The sequence below is a fragment of the Eubalaena glacialis genome, chromosome 1 (genome assembly GCF_028564815.1).
Source record: "Eubalaena glacialis isolate mEubGla1 chromosome 1, mEubGla1.1.hap2.+ XY, whole genome shotgun sequence".
NCBI lineage: Eukaryota > Metazoa > Chordata > Mammalia > Artiodactyla > Balaenidae > Eubalaena > Eubalaena glacialis.
This window is the reverse complement of record NC_083716.1, coordinates 179,787,018-179,806,547: the sequence shown is the minus strand read 5'-3', so window position 1 is coordinate 179,806,547 and position 19,530 is coordinate 179,787,018. Positions and strand designations below refer to the sequence as shown.

The 19,530-nt window shown below is 43.1% G+C and overlaps 1 protein-coding gene across 2 annotated transcripts in view; it reads right to left on the bottom strand.

Moving 5' to 3' along the window:
• ITGA6 (integrin subunit alpha 6) overlaps positions 1–2,390 on the bottom strand; it is a 77,536-nt gene extending 75,146 nt beyond the window's left edge. For both annotated transcript variants that reach the window (XM_061184926.1, XM_061184934.1), the window contains exon 1: positions 2,019–2,390. In XM_061184926.1, coding sequence (XP_061040909.1) covers positions 2,019–2,200 — 182 coding nt within the window. In that variant the 5' untranslated portion in view covers positions 2,201–2,390. The remainder of the gene's footprint in view (positions 1–2,018) is intronic.
• Between the last annotated feature and the right edge of the window lie 17,140 nt (positions 2,391–19,530).

Genomic DNA, 19,530 nt, shown 5'->3' with positions numbered 1-19,530 from the left:
GGTTACAGCTGATGTGGATATGGCCTGAGTGTGCTGGTTCTCCTGGTCGGGGCAACGCTGCTGGAATACTTTACCAAAAGAAGCAATTGGCGGGGGGAGGGGGGGGGAGACGCAGCGGGGAGCAGCATTTGACATAAACCACAGCCCTCTAGAGTGTGGTTACTGCCACACTCTGAGCTCTAAGGAAAGATACAGCCCCCTTAGAGTGGGCCGCTCCTCTCCTTCAGTCCCTAAGAAGAGCATTTCTAGAGGGCATCAGACCCCAAACACAGGCTTCTTCTTACTTACTTGCAGCAGCTTTAATAGAGAAGCCCACCAGAGAGAACAAGTTTTAGCAAGCATGCTGCTAACCTCAGTGACAACAGAGATCCTGGCTGAAGTCACATTTTGCAAATCTCCACCCCCAAGACACTTTCTTGCCCCAGTACCTCCCCTTCACAATCTTTGCTTGAACAAGTATTTCAAGGAAACCACCAGCTTCAGTAGGCATCTGGCGCAGAGAATGCTGAGAATGTATTCATTCCCTCTGCGGGACCACGATCATTTCTGCACTAACATGTTCATTCTCCATATGGGTAGATGCACGTCTATCTACACGCTCAAGTATTCAGAGACACTAAATGTCATCCATTCACTGAGTTACCAGAAACCACCTTCCATTTCAAATTTACAGCATAACGATTATTTCTGAGAGAAAGCAGAGTATAAGCAGCTGGCCAGGCCTGCAGACCACCTCCAACTAATTTCTTTGCTTCACTAGCAGGTGTTAGCAAGAAAATCTGACTTTAAGATTCAGGGACCCACAACATTCACCAATTCCAAAGTTCTCAATTGCTGAAATCAAGGTTTCCTCCAGCCCTAAAATCCCATTCCCCTCTCATAAACACAAAGTCCTCTTTCCTGTAGCTGCACTTTGCTTTCTTCGCTCTGTTGGTCCTGGAAGGACCTCAGTTCAACTAAAGGCCTGGGGGGAGGGGGGACCTTTTGTGAGTTTATTTTTCGGTAGCACAGATCAAGAATGTAGCCCACAGCGATTACGGCGACTAAGCTCCCAAATACCCTCTCCAGCCTAAAGAGCTTGATCATGTGGGAACCAAACACTGTCTCCAAAGAAAAGGAGAGGCTAAGAGTGCCGGTCTCCACTTTCTCCAGGGAAGAGCACCGCTCTGCCATGGTGCGGGGCTGTCACTTCCAAACCTTGTTTGCAAAGCACCAGCCCAGATCGGACATTTTGCTTTCACCCCTCGGCAGGGCCTGCCCAGTGCAGGGGCCCAGAGGGTCTCGGGTGGCGCCGGACGCTTTGCGGCTTGGGCGACGGGTCGGCCACACCACTAAGAGGATCTTGTTTTCTCAGCTGATCTAGCCTGCGAACAGGTGCGTGGTTAGTTCCATCTTTTTTAAAAGGGGGAAGGCATGTAAAAGTCTCCCCTACTGGGGCACCCGCCCTTCGGGCAAAGCCTCGCAGGACGTGATCAAAGGTGGCTTTCAACTTCTGCGGGGCGCGCGAGTCTGCGGGGGGACGCGGTGCTCTCTGTGAGTTTGGGAAAGGCCTGGATCTCCCTGAACGACCCTCCCAGTCACCTCACCGCAGCGTACAGCCACCCTCCACCCCACGTCACCCCCGCCTAGCACACACGTGAAGCTCAGCAAAGCGTGCCACCTGCCGGGTTCCCAGCAAACACGCCCAGAGGGAAGGACCGCCGGAGAGCACTTTGTTTAAAAAAAAAAAAAAAAAGTAAACTCTCCCGGGGCCGAGGACAGCCCCGCCTGGCACCGGGGCCGCGGTCCGCAGGGGTCGGCCCCCGGGTTTTCCTCCTTCCGGGGCTGAATGGGGGGAGGCGCGGCACCGGGCGGGGCCGGAGGCGAGCGCGCGGGGCGTCGGGCCCCGCTCCCCCCGGGGGCCGGCGGAGTCCCGGGCGGGGCGGGGCAGGGCCGGCCGGCGGGAACGCGGCGCGCCCTCGCCCCGGTTCGCGCGCGGGCCGGCGCCCCGATGGGGTGGGCAGAATCGGGGAACTCACAGCCGCTTGTCCTCGGGCTGCAGCTGCCAGTGCATGGCCAGCGAGAAGCCGAAGAGGCTCCCGGAGTCCCCGGTTTTCTCGATCACATTGTCCTCCCGGGTGTCCAAGTTGAAGGCGGCGCCGAGCCGCGGCAGGAGCCCCGCCGACAGGTAGAGCAGCCACAGCCGCCCCGCGGCCGCCATGGGCCGGCGCACCGGGAGGGGAGCGGGAAGCTGCGCGGCCGCCCTGCGCTCCGGGCTGGGTTCGAGGCTGCCGCGCCGCTGCCGCCGCGGCCACCTCGGTCTTCTCTCGCCGCCGCGCCCGGCCCCACCCCCGGGACGAGTCGCGCTCTCCGCCCGGCCGCTCCCCCTCGCGGGCAGCTCCCGACCACTGAATGAGCCCGTTGTTCTCTGGAGACTCGCAGGCGTTTTATCAAGTGACGAGGACGCCGGCCCCGCCCCGGCCCTCCCCACCCCCTGGCCCCTCCTCGCACGCCCGCCGCCGGCACCTTCCCTGCCTGCCCGGCTGCGGTGCGGTGCGGTGCGGCGCGGCGCTGCCCCTCCCTGCCTCCCCGCACCTGGCCCGGAAGCCGCGGCGGAGAGACCCGGAGGCGAGCTGCGGGCAGGGCAGCCCCAGCTCGGGTGTCCTCCTGGAGAGAAGCACTTGAATTGTGGTTGCCATTCGGCGCAGAGCCGGAAAGGCGTTTACTACCTGTTAGTAAAGACAAGTGCTGGTGATGCGCCGGCCCTAATGGCCTGGAGCCCTGGGCGCTCGCCGACCGAGGCCCACGTGCAAATGCAGGCTTCCTTCATTCATTCCACAAGTGTTTATGCCAGGTACTTGGGGAATGGAGCTGCATAGATTGTCCTCGGCCCTCAAAGACCTAACCGTCAAAAAGGATAACAGCACAAATAGGGCTGTGCAATTGACAACGCGCAGCTGTTATCTCATTTCATGCTCCTAACAATCCTATGAGGTGGGTGTTTTCTTTTTGCAGATGAGAAAACTGAAGCTCAGCCTTGCCCCAGAGCATCCACGGATCTGCGTCCAGGTGGAAAAGAGAGTTTGTGGGAGAAGTCACACTGGTGTAGGCAACTTCAAACTTGGTTTCCAGGTGTTCTCAGACTGAGAAGGTCCTCACCAGTGAAGGATGAGTTATTTAAAGTGCCACCCACGAGCTCAGGAGCCCTTCTTGCCTGCCCCCAAATTCCCAGAATTAGTTGGGAGGAGTACTTCCCTGCCAAGAGACCGCTCTGAGTTCGGTGTGGGTGGCCTAAAGGCTCCAGCCTCCAGCACAAGGGGTGGGGCCTCCAGTGAGGTGTTGACCCCTGGGGTAACTTTATCCTGCAGCAGGGGTTGTTAACCCCGGGAGAGAGAATTCAGGTTACTGTGAATTTGGATGGCAAAAAAAAAAAAAAATGACATTTTTATTTTCACTAATCCTTTAACTGACATTTAGCATTTCCTTCCATTATGAAGGTGGGCAGCACACCACGGTGGCAGTAAGAATCCATGACTTAGTCTCCAGTAGAACCCATAGGTTTTTTACATCACATCACAGTTGTTGCAAATATCTTAAATTACAGTAGTTATCAGATAGACCCTCACCTAGATCTTGTTATGTAATATATCAATTAAAATGTATATAATAGTGCTATAACACAATTTTTAAAAAATACTGTGTTAACTGTATTGCAATATAATTGGTTTCCTTTGTAATCCCATGTATTTTATTTTATTTTATGGATTTAAAAACCTTGTTCTGGGCCTTCCCTGGCGGTCCAGTGGTTAAGACTCCGTGCTTCCAATGCAGGGGACTCAGGTTCCATCCCTGGTCAGGGGAACTAAGATCCCACATGGCGCGCGGCATGGCCAAAAGATAAAAAAAAATAATAATAAAAACCTTGTTCTGAAAAGGGGTCCATGGTCTTCAGCATTCTGCCAAAAATGCTAGCTCAAAGGCTCCTGGAATGCCTTGGGGAGCCTGCCTTGAAATCTGACATAGAAAGAGAAGCAGAGTGCAGTCCCAGGGAAGAGCTGGAGCTCTGAGTGTGCATGTGGTGATGGGGGATAAGGGGTCATGTGCCATCTCGCCTCAAGGGGTATTTACACCAAGGGAGCAGCCTGTGCCACACCGAAAAGCCACCTGAACATCATCAAGGGTCCACAGGTGGTAACAGCTGCCAGGAGTGGGGTATGTCCCACTTCTCTCCCAATCGATATCTCCAGTCAAATATAGTCCAAAGTGGGGTACAGTGAGTTCAAGTTCAGTAGACAATCTTGAAGATCACACTGTTTTAACCAGTACGTGATAACCTTGATAAGGTTGAGAAACTGTTGGAGACTATAATCTAGTAAGCTAAGAAACATCTGCAATATGATTTTTCATGCAAGTTAGCCTTTCTTCTTCATGTTAAACGCATACTATTCCAGAGGGACAGGTCCCAGCTATTACAGTTAGAGCACGACGAACCTTACTGCAGGCTGGTACTCAGCAGGAGCCACTGATGGGGCTGTAATGGTTGCTGAAATACTTCTGAACTAGTAGCTAAAAGCTATGCCCTGAGCTCCCCAAGTTCAACTGGCCCCACCCTGGCCACTTTCCTAGGACCCGCCAACTTCCCCACAATTCAGCAGCTAAAAGGTTTGAGCCCTTAAGCCCTGCCTGGCACTACAAGGGCTTCTTCTGATTGGGTGTGCTCATGTCATACCAACTGTTAACTATACCGAATATCACCCCTTGCTTCCAAGAGTAATTCTTGCTTCCTCCCAAAGATATGTTTAGTAGATGACGTTTGAATAGCCAGAGTTAGCTCCTTGATCCCAAATACCAATTATGCTCAAATTGAAATTTTACATAATGTTAAATTTAAATATAGTGCTACCGAATTGAGTAATACTTGTGTGGGAGAAGGAGGGGATAAAAACAAGGATGAGAGACTTGTTCTGGAGTGTGCCAAGTGCCCATCACAGATGACCCACGCTCCTGCCTTCCAGCTATCTCTGGCTACGATGCCAAACATACTTGAAGTTGAGTCAAACCCAGGCTCTTAATAATAATCTCTTTGAAGATTGGCAGCGCTTCCTGATTAACTGTAACAATCAAGGTTTGTGAGTTAGTTGTCATTTCTGTGGTAAATAGTTAAGGCTGACATAAGAAGTGTCTTAGAAAAAGGAGGTTTAGAGGTCCTTCAGGATCTGCTGAGGACAATGTCAGTCTATAGGGTCAAAGGAATGAAAGAATCAAGACATCTAAAAATTATGAAGTAAAGACCTGAGGAGGGAGGTACATAGTTATAATGAAAAAAATTCTGGAACAAAAAGACACTTGTCTGGAACAAAAGTGAGATAGCTTGATGATAAAGGTGTGCTGACCATTAGATGGCATGGGTGTGTGTGTGTGTATAAAAAAACCAAAGGGCTGTACAAATCCAGTTATGACAAAATTGTGTCATGTTCCCAAAAAGCCTCATTAGAAAACAAACAAAATGGAATACCTAAGAAAATGATACAATAATCACAGAAGAGATTTTACAAACTGAAAATTTTAAATAAAAAGACAGTGAAAGCAATGAATGGAAGCATTTGCTCAGTTGACAGCTTTTGCATTCTTGCATTTTACCGATAACACTTTTCAAAAGAAATTTTTTTGTTCTATATTCCACCTTTGGTAGAGGAGCTTGTAAATAATTTTAAACTATGGGTCACCCATGCAAAGGTCTGAGGAACTCATGTCATGCCTGATATATTTTCCATTTCCTGGGACCTACTTTAATCATTTTTGCTCTCAGCTTCCCTGTTCTATTGACTTTGTCGTCACCAACAGCAGAGGATATCATATTTGCTGCTTTTAGGCAACGTAGAAACTATTAAAACATCTCTTTATTCTTCTGTGGTTGCGTTACATCGCCATATCAACAGTTTCACATGTTCCCTGCAGCCTTTTAATGAAGGCTATTTGTCAGAGTGGTTAGCACATGGTCCGTGGAACCCAAGTCACTTCAAAACCCATCTCTGCTCCACACTGGCCAGGTGACCTTAAACAAGTCATTGAATCTCTCTCCACCTCAGTTTCCCCAGCTATGAAGTAGGGATAATAGCATCCACCCTCAAAGAGTCACCTTGCCTTGAGGATGAATAAAGTTAGCGTGAGCTGAAGCACTTAGAATGTTGTGTCAGAGCTTCCACCTGTATACAGGCTTTCACAATTTGGCTTTTACAAGTTATGCACTGACCCATGGTATACCTACAGTTTTATAAACTAGGTGTATATAGCAAACTGTTCCAAACTGGGATTCAGACTGTTCAGTGGCAGATTTTTTTGTGTTTCAGAAAAAGAAATAGAGTTTTCCCCAATTGCTTTTTTCGTCTCTGTATACATGTTCAGGGGTTTTCCTTCCACACTGAACCTTAATGCTTTTTGTTTGGATATTTTATTTGCTGTAAGTCACAGCACATTTTCTAGGGGCAAATCTGCCTTTGGTTTGGATCAGGATAATCCAAATTGCCAGCTCTACATTATTTTAACACTCAGATCTATTTTATTTATTTATTTTTCCAGTTTTATTAAGATATAATTGATATAGAAGGTTGTATAAGTTTAAGGCGTACAATATAATGATTGGATATATGTCTATATTATGAAATGATCACCACAATAAGTTTAGTTAACATCCATCACCTCACAGAGTTAGTTTTTTTCCTTGTGATGAGAACTTTTAAGATTTATTATCTTAGCAACTTTCAAATATACAACACAGTGTTGCTAACTATAGTCACCATGCTGTGCATTACAACCTCACAACATATTTATCTTATTAACTGGAAGTTTGTTTCTTTTGACCACCTTCACCCATTTCCCCCACCACCCGCCTCTGGTAATCGCCCATCTGTTCTTTGTTTCTATGAGTTTGTGTTTTTTTTTCAGATTCCACATATAAGTGAGATCATACAATATTTGTCTTTCTCTGACTAATTTCACTTAGCATAATGCCCTCAAGGTCCATCCATGTTGTCACAAACAGCAGGATTTCTTTCTTTTTTATGACTGAATAATATTCCATTGTGTAATATATATGTGAAAATGTGATATATATATATTTTTTTCTTTATCCATTTTCTTTATCCATTCATCCATCAATAGACCTTTAGCTTGTTCACCAGATCTTTTTTTTTTTTAAAAGATGCTTTTTTAAAAATTTATTTTATTTTTGGCTGCGTTGGGTCTTTGTTGCTGCACGCGGGCTTTCTCTAGTTGTGGCGAGCGGGGTCTACTCTTCGTTGTGGTGCTCAGGCTTCTCGTTGCAGTGGCTTCTCTTGTTGCGGAGCACGGGCTCTAGGCATGCGGGCTTCAGTAGTTGTGGCATGGGGGCTCAGTAGTTGTGGCTCGTGGGCTCTAGAGCGCAGGCTCAGTAGCTCAGTAGTTGTGGCGCACGGGCTTAGTAGCTCCGCGGCATGTGGGATCCTCCCGGAACAGGGCTTGAATTCGTGTCCCCTGCCTTGGCAGGCGGATTCTTAACCACTGCGCCACCAGGGAAGCCCCACCAGATCTATTTTAGAGTAAATTTAAGTTGAATGTTTCTAATTTGCTTGTTATGAACGCATTAAATGTTGTACAGTATTTCATGTTGCCATTTTAGGTGGGATTCTTTTTTTCAAATTTGTTTTGAGGGAAATTTTCTAAGCCAAGAAGGCACATTTTGCCAGCCAGCCAGAAATAAACTCAAACTTTAAATGAATCAAGTTAAATTTAAAACTGAGCTCCCAAGGCTGAGGTGAAACCCCCACTGGAAAATTTGGTTTTCCATCCCCACCATCATCAGAAACAAACGTGAATCTCTGTGTATCTCATGCCGCACAAATGCAGTCTTGACAGGCCAAACTTGGAGGAGACGTTTTTTAAATTTTTTCTTGCTTCCTATAAAAATATCTTAACTGGAAAAAAAAAAAGACAAGCTGATTCTGAGTTAGGACTTAACCCAGTGATCTCTGGAGTGTATCAATTCAGGTCAAAGCAAGCACTCAAGGAAGGCAGCTTAGCCTCACCCACTTCCCAGCTGAGGGACTGGAGCAAGTTCCTCTACTTCTCCAGGACTCAATTTTCAAATCTGTAAAATGGCCAGAAATCTTACTTCACCAGGTTGTTGTAAGGATTAAATGAGATTATATATGTGAGATACAGAGCACAGTGTCTGCTATTAAATATGTGCTGAATAAAATAGTAGCTGTGAACATGAAGGAGAAGAAAATATACTAGAATATAAAACAAAGGAGGGCTTCAGATCAGGGACACACAGGGAGAGGAAGCATGTGAATGAGGTCACTTGCACCCCACATTCACCTGATGTAAGTGGTCAGGGTAAACCATTCCTTCCCATCATAGCTTGGCAAATAATCTCTGTCTATCATAATTTCTCAGTGCTTGAGGTTTGGATGGAAGCAAGTTTGTGCTTCACCCTGGCTCTGGACCACTTCTATCTCCTGCCAGTCTTTGCAGAAGCAACAATGGATTCCAAACTCAGTATCATAAGTTTGGAAGAGAAAAAGTTCAGAGGACTCGCCAGCCAGGAGGCCTGGTAGGAGAAAGAGGTGAAAGGTGGACATATGTGTCCAAACACATCCTTATCTTCCTCTTTCCACGATCTGATCAGCCAGGGGAAAAATCAGTGCTAAAGATTATCAAAAATCATGGCCAACTTAAAAATCATTGTTATTTTGTTTGAAGCTTTATCTTAATTGAATACATCTTGCTGCTAATATTAAAGCAGCTTCTACTACTTAAAATGAATCGTCAGGGTAATTAGGAGAACATGACACTTCACAGGGAAATCAGATCCTGAACTTCAAAATTTCCTCAAAATTTTTGAATCTGGAAAGCAAGCCATTTGCACACAAATAATTAAGTACTCAGTATATTTAACAAGTTGATTCTCCTGTCACATTAACAACACATTTGAAGGCAATGTAATACATTCTGCCCTGTGAACACACCACTATAAAGAACAAAAAGCAAATAAAGGAGAAAAAGAATGCAGAAATTTGGACCACCTAGCAGCCAAGAATGTTCCTGTAACAATGGCTTTGCTGTCCCAGATCACGTGATCCAAAGTGAGGGGCTGAATGGTTCTGCATTGTACAAGGTGCTTCTGGACGCTCCCTGGTGAAAAGGATACTTACACCACATTTCATTTGCAAAAACCTTTAGAAAATCAGTGCACCTCCACAAGGCAAAAGGTGTTGTCCTATTTTATGTCTGGAGACATCGAAGCAGGGACTTTTCGTAAGAGAGAATGTCAGGGTCTCCGACCAAATTAAGACTCAGGATATCCTGACTTCTGATTTCATAACCAACACCATACGTTCATAACCTTTTTCAGCCTTGGCTGACAAATAGTCCACCAACACCAAATTTCCTGACTCCCAAACAAGGAATTGTAGCAGCTCACAAAATGTAATCTTGATCAAAGCTGTTCTCTGGCAGGAAAAAAAGCCAGCAGTCACATTTTATCAGTTAGGCTGGGGTGTCCATACATGAACACATGTTGCTTGTCCCTGCTGCTCACAGGAGGATGGAAAGCGTAGAAAGGCTAACCAGGGGGGTTTGTGCCCTACCGCGTCCAATGAACCAGGGTGAATTTTTTCAGCCTTGGACCCTACTAGGAAATAGAAGCTCCACCCCATTGCTCCAGAAGTTTACTTTCCCCAAGTAGCCAACTCATCCCCGGTTGCTGTTGGTTACAGACATGGTTGGGTAAATGCTGTACTGGTTGAAAAGGAGGTAAGAGAGTATGGGAGACAGTCAGCTCTTTGATTTTGAAGGGCTATTACAATTTCCCAATTTACACTCTGTAAATAACCAAAATACATACATCTATTTCTCTGAGACTTTCATTTTGTGTTGACTGCAGTCATCTAGCGATGTCTTTAGGGGTTATAAACAGTTTTTAATCTGTATTTTTTAAATAATTCAAATGCAGGAAAAATAGTTTGAGAGTTATGTGTATTTTTAAAACATATTCCAAAGTTGAAATATTTTCAAATGTTAATTATATATTAAATGTTATATATATATATATATATATATATATATATATATATATATATTCCAGCCATCAGCCACTTAGAATAAATATTCAAAGAAGAGAGAGTAGCATTAAGTAGACACCATATCCATCTACCCAGGCACTCCCTTTTCAGACTCCATCAACACTTTGCATACACCTCTCTCCTACTTCATATTGAATAATACTGTTATTTATATGCTTATATAACTGTCTGCTAAACTGTTAGTTCCTTCAAAGTAGGGGCCATGCTTTACTCATCTTTGTATCCCCAGTACCAATAATTAGGCCTGGAACATGGAAGCTACTAAAAAAATGACTGACTAGTGTACCTCAGGGTTTTCATCAATCATCACTTTTATGCCAGAAGACTTCTTTGAAGTTGGAGAGGTTTTTTAGAAAGTGTGTCACCCTTGCATTACGTGCTTAAAACCGAGCATACCCAATAGTGCACATTATTCAAAGGGCACATCCTCCCCACCCAGATTCCTCTAAATATCAGTAATTCTCATGGAAATGGAAAACCCCTGCAACAAGTCAGCCAATTAACAAGGCGCCATTTTGGACTCAAGGTCTCTGATAATCCTGCCAACAATTCAAAGACAGCTAGAAAAAGTGAAAGTGGACTGCCTAACCTGGAGTGGAAATTCTTAGCAAAGGATTTTGGGGAGATTGGAGGGAGAGTGGAGAGGAGGGAGGGTGGATTGGAGAGGGGGGCATGATGGCTGCAAATCCAGAACTCCTTTGAACAAAGAAAGCAGCCACGTCCTAAGAAGGCTAGGCTCCTGAAATTGGAAAACACATTTGTTTCACTCTTTGGTCTACTGTCCCAAAGTGCTAACAATGTTATCACCTTCAGTCTGTCTTGTCCTTTAGTCACCAAAGAAAGAAAAGACATGGTGACATGAAGTAGGAAGGGTTCAGGCGGTAGATTTCCCTGACCTCCCACTCCACCACCCAATCCACCCAATAGTATATAATAGTACATAACTGCGTCAGCTCTGCACCCTGCCCTCTTCCCGTTCCAACTGCACATGCCTACGTGGGAGGATGCTTAATGCCAGCTAGACCTTCTCAGGAAAAGATTTCTGAGAGAAAGCATGCATTGAGTATCCAGCAGACACAGCTGAGGCTTATGAGCTTGAAGCAATACTACAGATGTGATTTTTTTTTTATTGCAATGAAAAAACACTGCAGGAAATAGGCTTCTGTTTGCATCTGTAAAGATGATATAATGTAGTTCCAAGGCACAATTATAGTTTACATAGAATCCTGGAGACATGGGCAGTGTGTGAAGGAGTATGGTTGTAACAATAAAAGACTACAAGGTGAACAATAGGAAAAGGCATCCAGTGTGTGAGTCCCAGAGTTTAATACATACAGACTATATTGTTTTATATAAACATCAATGTTCTCTGTGATTTATTCAAGGTTGATAGTAAAACTGTCAGCCAAGTGTTATCTACTTGAAACCTTGCAATTACTCTCAATCATATATTTCATTGAACTGATCTCCCAATTGTTACTAAATATTGATATTATTAAGCACTCAATACATATCAGGGTTTACTAAATATTATTAAGCATTCAGTGCATACTCAGTGTGTGCATAAGGGTTTCTCAAGAGTTTTCCTTTACTTTCCCCCCATTTTTGGATAAGGGATTTGAGAAATGACTTATAATACTGAATTCTTTCTATAAGGTCACAAGAAAGTGTTTGAGGCAAACTTGAGATGGCCACAGATTTTTTTGACATTCCTCTCATTGAGAGGTGGGGTCTACTTCTCTTACCCTTGAATCTTAACTGGCCTCAGTTACTTTCTTGACCAATAAAAATTGGTCAAGAAAGCAGATATGACATTCTAGGACTCCCCAGGCTAAAGCATAAGCAGCCTTATAGCTCATTCCTGGGACTCTTGAAACACTCATTCTTGGACCCTGAGCCACTATGTAAGAAGTCCACCTTCCATGGTGAAGCAGCCATGAGACCACATGGAGAGGGAGGGGGCTGACTGAGCCCAGCTTTTTAGCTGTCCGTGCCAAAGTGCCATGTATGGGAGTGAAGCTATCTTGGAGCCTATAAACCTATCCAGCCACCATCTGGATACCACCAAGTAATCCCTGCTGACAATTTATGAAGCAGAAGAATCACCCATCCAAGCCCTACCTGAATTCCAGACCCACAGATATTAATAAAGCGACGGTTGTTTCAGGCCACTAAGTTTCAGGATAGTTTGTGATGAAGCGATAGATAACCAAAACAGATGTAGTATAAAGTTCCTGTGTGGGACTCCTCCGAAGGTAAGCATTAGCTTCTACTCAGCTGACCCATCCGCTGCCATCTTTCTCAGCGGGAGCAAGTCCGCAGCGCCAGGATGTGGTTGACTAAGCTACTGAGTCATGCTCCTGGAGAAATGAGATCAGTTATACTTGCTTAGAAGTTGATTAGAAAGAGTTTTGGGGGAGATGATTTCATGGCTCCATGACTAATTCCCAGTCACTCAATAAGAGGTCCAAAGCATGAGCAAATACGGTAGGCTTTATACATTTTCTCCCAGCCTCTAGCATGGGGATAGGGGAAGAACAAAAAGCAGCTCTGTCACTGTGTGGTTGGTGGATGGCTTCCACTGGTCCATATGGTGCTCCCTGACCCACTGCATCTTTAAGAGTCTTTTATAGTCCCTAGTTCCCATTAGCATTACACATATCCATCATCACAACGAATTTGAAAATGGCACTAAAGACTTTCTGTTAAGCAGGAGGACCAATCCCAGAGTATCATTCCAACACTGAGCAGGAGAAACTCAGCACAAGGGAGGCTTCCTAGAAACTTAAAAGGTCCCCCACCAAAGTCTCTCAGCCTCCCTCTTCATTAAAAGCTTTGTTTTTTCTCTCTCCAACTCTAGTTTCATTTTGTGAAAAGGTTCACCGCCTTATGTGCCATGAGCAGACAAGCTTATCGAATGAACTGTAAATCTAATCAGTTTGGCATAGGGGTTTCATGGGAGCCATGTAAACAATAGCTGGAGTTGTGTTAAGCTTCAGTGACTCCAACTGATTCCCAGTTTGGTTCATTTGTGCAGAACAGTTGGAGATACAAAGCCAAGCCCATTAATTTCAAGAGAGTGGTTCTAACAGAGGAACAAGCTGTCAGTCCTCGGGAGGGTTTCAATCCAAGCTCTAACTACAGGATGTTATTTATGGCATAAGGTATGTCTTTGAGTTACTCAGTTTCTTTCCAGTTCCTTAATATTCTGTATTTCTAAGAAGATCCTGGCAATTCTTGTTGAAATTGGAATCCTGTGGAAAAATGAGCAAAGAACGTCTCCAAGTTCCTCTGGCCCCTCATAATAGTGATCAAAGTGGGGTCCTGGATCCCCACCCAAGAGTTTTCTTAACATGGCAGTGCCCCAGGTTACCTCTGAAAAATGGACTTAATTAGTTTCAGCAACCAATTCAGTTCTATATCTCATCTGTATATTTTACAGCAACACATTTATTTTTTTAATGTGCATTATACTCTCAAGATTGTAAAGTTTATGTAGTTACAGTACTGAAGTCACACCAGTTTTCAATCTGCTAAATCGCATGTGCTTAAGTTTCCAGATGGAAAAATGAATATTCACCACAGCTCCATCAGGAATGCCAATTTCCCATCACTCCCTAGCATTGGGCAATGCATTTTAAGTATTGTGTTAATTTAAGACATTTTCTGGTCCTCCAAGACTTGTATTTACATACTAGCTGAAACTGCAAGTGGAAATGAATGGGGGATGATGATATTTGCCTTATCTCAATTTTTCTGTGAGAAGGAGAAAAGCACTTATGCTTGAAATAAGCAGATGTGAAAACACTTCTCACTAATCAAAATGTTTACCACTAGTTTAGGAGAGGCTGCCTGTTTAGAGGCAGTGAACCTGATGCATATACTTAGCAAGACGAGTGTATTTAGTGTGACAGAACCTTGAAGCAGAACTTTTTCAGCTTAGCTCAAGATTAACATGAGCAATACCACATTTCTTTGCTTATTAGGCTTTTCACAGTTCATAAACTTGGATTTGAGAGTGACTCGTGTCTGTTTCAGCGTAGACTCTCTCACACCAATATATTCTCAGCTTCAAGTCACTATAACCAAAAGTAATACAGGGGGGAAAATGCAAAGAACAATGTCACTACAAGATTCAAAGAATTAGCTTTGTAAAATATTTTATATTAAGGAAACTTTAATTGGTATAAATTAAATATCTACTATTCTGGAAGACAACAAAAATCATGCAATTGCTCTCAATTTGATCCCAGGCATTTGATAATATTCATAACAGAAAATTAATGAAATAATATATATGAAGATGACAGAAATTTACCAGCATGATTCTGTAAAAAGCTTTGCATAACAAACCACTCTGATTTCTTTCTATAATAAAATTATGGCCACATAAACTGGTAGAAAGTGACAAGAAGTGCACCTGCATTTTCTTGATTAAGACCATTGTGGTTGTAAAATTCACAGGCTCCCACCTGAAACTAGCTTAAGCTATACAATTAAAATTCAACAAAGTTTATGGAACTAATTATAACAATAATAACTAACATTTATGGGATATTTGCTCTGTAGTAGGTACTGTTCCCAGCACACATTTTCATTGATTCATTCATTTAATCTTTGCAATAACCCATATCATTAATATTCTTAGTAATCCCATTTTATACATAAGGGAAGTCAGGAGCAGCAGGGTCACATAAGTCCCCCAAGTTACATAAATCAGAAGTGGAGCCAGATTTTGATTCTAGGTGGGCTGGCTCCAAAGCCTGTATGCATGACCCACACACCCAACCAATTACGTGACTCTTTATCAATCAGGAAAAAGTGTTATCTTCTGGTTTAATTTTGGTCCGAGTTAGAGTTGGGGCTTACGGATTAAACTCAGAAGGTAGTAGTGTTCAATGTAACAGGTCCACCTGTGATGTTCTGAGGAGAGTCTCATGGGGTTCATTCTTAGACTCTCTCTCATTCAATATCAGTATTTATTAGGTAGAAAAACGAGTTAGAATATATGCCCTCAATTTTTACATGATAATGACTTTAGTGAAATTGTTAATATCACGGAAGGCAATAGAAATTCAAACTAACACTCAGCAAAAGGGGAAAATAGTTCTATAAAAACTACTCAATTTAGAGTTATTTGTAGTGAGGTGGATGGACCTAGAGTCTGTCATACAGAGTGAAGTAAGTCAGAAAGAGAAAAACAAATACCGTATGCTAACACATATATATGGAATCTAAAAAAAAAAAAAGTTTCTGAAGAACCTAGGGGCAGGACAGGAATAAAGACGCAGATGTAGAGAATAGACTTGAGGACACAGGGAGGGGGAAGGGTAAGCTGGGACGAAGTGAGAGAGTGGTATGGACATATATACACTACCAAATGTAAAATAGATAGCTAGTGGGACGCAGCCGCATAGCACAGGGAGATCAGCTTGGTGCTTTGTGACCACCTAGAGGGGTGGGATATGGAGGGTGGGAGGGAGACGCAAGAGGGAGGGGATATGGGGATATATGTATACGTATAGCTGATTCACTTTGTTATACAGCAGAAACTAACACAACACTGTAAAGCAATTATACTCCAATAAAGATGTTAAAAAAAAAATCCTAAACAAAACAAAAAAAAACCACTCAATTTAGATGTGCCAGATGTGCCAAGATGGTTTTTAATCACAGTGCCAAATCAGGCACTCCCCGCTGCGTGCTCTTTGTTTTTCTGCTGGTTTTTTTTTGGGGGGGGTTTGCTTTTTAATTTTTTTATTTATATTTTTGGCTGCGTTGGGTCTTCGTTGCTGTGCGTGGGCTTCCTCTAGTTGAGGCGAGCAGGGGCTACTCTTCGTTGCGGTGCACGGGCTTCTCATTGCGGTGGCTTCTCTTGTTGCGGAGCATGGGCTCTAGGCACACAGGCTTCAGTAGTTGTGGCACGCGGGCTCAGTAGTTGCAGCACACAGGCTCTAGGGCGCACAAGCTTCAGTAGTTGTGGCTCAAGGTCTCTAGGACATGGGCTCAGTAGTTGTGGCGCATGGGCTTAGTTGCTCCATGGCATGTGGGATCTTCTCGGACCAGGGATTGAACCCCTGTCCCCTGCACTGGCAGGTGGATTCTTAACCACTGCACCACCAGGGAAGTGCCCTCTGCATGTTCTTTGAATGACCACCTCCTATGCCCAGCACAGATGATGGCACATGGGTGAACACCTGACCTAAGGGTGTTGGATCACCCTTGGGTCACAGTCAGTCCACAGGCTGGAATGAAAAGATGAGCTGGGCCTATCAGATCCCCACTCTTGGGAATTTGCTTTGGAAAACAGTGACCCAGTTGGCAACAGTAACTTAAGGTGAAAAGTTGTGATGTAGGAAAGGAAAGAAGAGGCCATTGTGGCCATGTCATGGGCAAGCCAAAGCTAAAAGGGAGCAGAAGCTTTGAGTGAGCAGACAGAGCAAGGTAGTCAGTTTAGAGGGGAGAATGAGGCAGAAATAAAGTCACAGAAAGGTTTCAAGTGTAGGAAAGCTCTGTTTTATACTACATGGTGTCTTATTTATCACTCATTAGGAATCTACTTGACACAATCTCTCCGGTGTTCTATGTTCTTCGGTGATTTCTTTTGGTTATAAGAGTAACTATGGCTAGGGTGATGTTCCCCTGATATTTGGGGAGGGGTTTATAACTTGGTCTGATTTGAAAGAACATTCTCTCCAGTCTCACTATGACTAAGGCAAGTCCGCGCCCAAATACCTGAGGGTTGTGCCCATACACGCTGCAATTGAGATAACGTAAATTCAGGTGCTATTTATCTGAAGGGCTCCCAAGCTGCTGAGCTCCTGGCAGCTGTTCAAGAAGAAGGAACACCCGTACTTGGGAAGGAATAGTAGCTCCCGCGGTGAGCACAAGACCTATAAGTAGAAGCCATAACACCTTGCAAGCTGACTGCCAGCTCTCATGGTCTCAGATAAGCGATTAGCTTTTACTCAGTCCCTTGTAGCTGAATAGGACACAGGGGGTGAGGCACAGGGAGTGTGTATTTAGCACAAGGGCTTGATGAGGCTCTGTGCATTGTGGTGCAAGATACCAATGAGTCCCGCCTAGGCAGAAGGAGACAGGTACAGTCTAAATGATTGTCAAAGCCCTCCAAAGGCTGAGCAATTTGTGTGATTACCCTTCACTTTTCCTCTCAATTGGATATAACTCTGACCTCTAATCTAAATTTCACCACAGCGTTCTCTGGAGTGCTGTTCGCTGCCTTGATTTCTTCACCTGCAGAATAGGGTTCTCAGTGCCTGTCTCCAAAGGAGAATCAGTTGGTTCAAGCCTGAGATAAGTGTTGAAAATATCAATCAACGGTCACAAAATCTCATTATGACAATCACAAAAGGTTGCCCAATGCCTTCTGTTATCCTGGAATATTTTTTTTAAAAATCAATTACAACTTGAAATAAGCTCGGGTAATGTTTCTCAAACTGAGATTCACAAGTTCTGAAAGAATTTTTTGATTTGGGGTTTTCCTTAAGACTATGATCTAAGAAAAGTAATATAAGAGTGTTCTGGACCATTGGGATGACCACCTTGTAACCAAACGCTGTCCAGAATTCAGCATCTGCATTTGTGTCTCCAAGAGACCCTGCGCTAAACCCTCAGTGTCATATATTATAGAACACTGCACACACATTGTATACAAGGCAAAGTACTAAATTGATTGGACAACCAATATAATGGATCAATGGATAGAAACCCAACCGTAAAAGCTAAAAATAACAGCAGTGACCACAATGAAGCATCAAATAATGGTCCATCATATTCAAGATGGAAAGAATCAAGTCAACTAGTGAAATGTAAAACAACTAAACACATATATGTTATTAAACCCAACATCAGCAATTTTGTTTCCATAACATACCATCTGTTGCTCATTTAAATTTTACTTATTTTATAAATATGGATGTTTAATTGATAAATGTCTTTTGGTGCTAAGTTTGTTTAAGGGTCATAAACCTAAGAAGTATATACCTAGTTTTGTGTGTGTCTATATTTAAGTAATGTTACTTAAAAGTAATAGTAATTTGAGTCATCACTTGGGCTACTAAGAACTTTGTCCATGAAAAGCCGTCCATACGTTAATTTGAAAAACACTGAATTAAGGAATTAGCTGGGTTTTGTATATTAAATAGAAAATTTCATTCTAATGTTAGCTATTATAAAGGAGTTTTGTCAGTAACTTTCAAGCAGAGATTTAAAGCTGGTGGATCTTCCTAATGTTATTCAAATGCACATTAATTCATTTCAATGCACATTAATTCATACAGTCACTCATTCATTCATCCAACATTGAATATCTACTATTAACAGGCACTGTGCGGGAATGAGAATGAGTAATATGGTAGTATTTTTACCCTCAGGCTTCACAGCATAGTTGATAAACCTAAGAAATGCCCAGTGGAAATCTGTTTGCCCAGTAGAAATCTGTTTGCCTGGAAATCAGTAGACACCTCTTTGGGGAGAAAAACCCTAACGATACGTGTTCACCTCTGAGTTTGTCTACCCTATTAGTGGAATGACCAAATATGTTATTTAATCCTGTCCTATTCCTATGATAGCACCATACTGTTCTAATCAAAAAAAGTTTATGATATATTTTTAAACGTGGGCAAGTTCTACATCATTATTCTACTTTTTCAGGATTTTCCTAGATACTCCTACATGGTTTTTTTTTTCAGCTGAACATTAGAACATTTTTGTCAAGTTCTCCCTAAAATCCCATTGGCATTTTTCATTAGGAATGTGTTAATAATCAGAGCTTAATTGAGGAGATTGACTTATTAATATTGTGTCTTCAGTGGTAGAAAGATAGAAAATGTTTCTCCATGTATTCAAATCCTCGTTCCATGTCTCAGAAAGAAACTGTTTTTTTCTAAATATAAGTCTAGCACATTTCTATTCCCATGTATTTTATGTTTTGTGTGTATGTATGTCTTGTGAATGGGATCTCAATTTTTATTAAATTTTCCATTAATTGCTTGCATATAGAACAGTACTGATCTGCATAATTATTTTGTAACTGATCCCCCTAAATGCTTATTAGTTCTGATAACTGAGTAATCCCAAGTCTTTTCACCTGAATGCCCCAAATGGCAGATGCCATTTTAACTGATGTAATTAACTCAATTTCTTTAAATCTCTTATTTTGCCACTTTTTTTTTAAATTTTGCCATTCTTGCATTTGATTCCTTAATATGGTATTTGTTGTAATATAAACAAATTTGGAGAAACAATTTTATTAATAAAATCGATTCTCTAGGATGACGTGTCATGCTTATTTCCCAGTATGTTCATTCCAATTTGACAAACATAGTTTTTCACTTGCTTTCCTTGGTTTAGACAGTCTTGTTTTGTTTTTCTGGGGGGCCGTGCAGCGCAGCTTGTGGGATCTTAG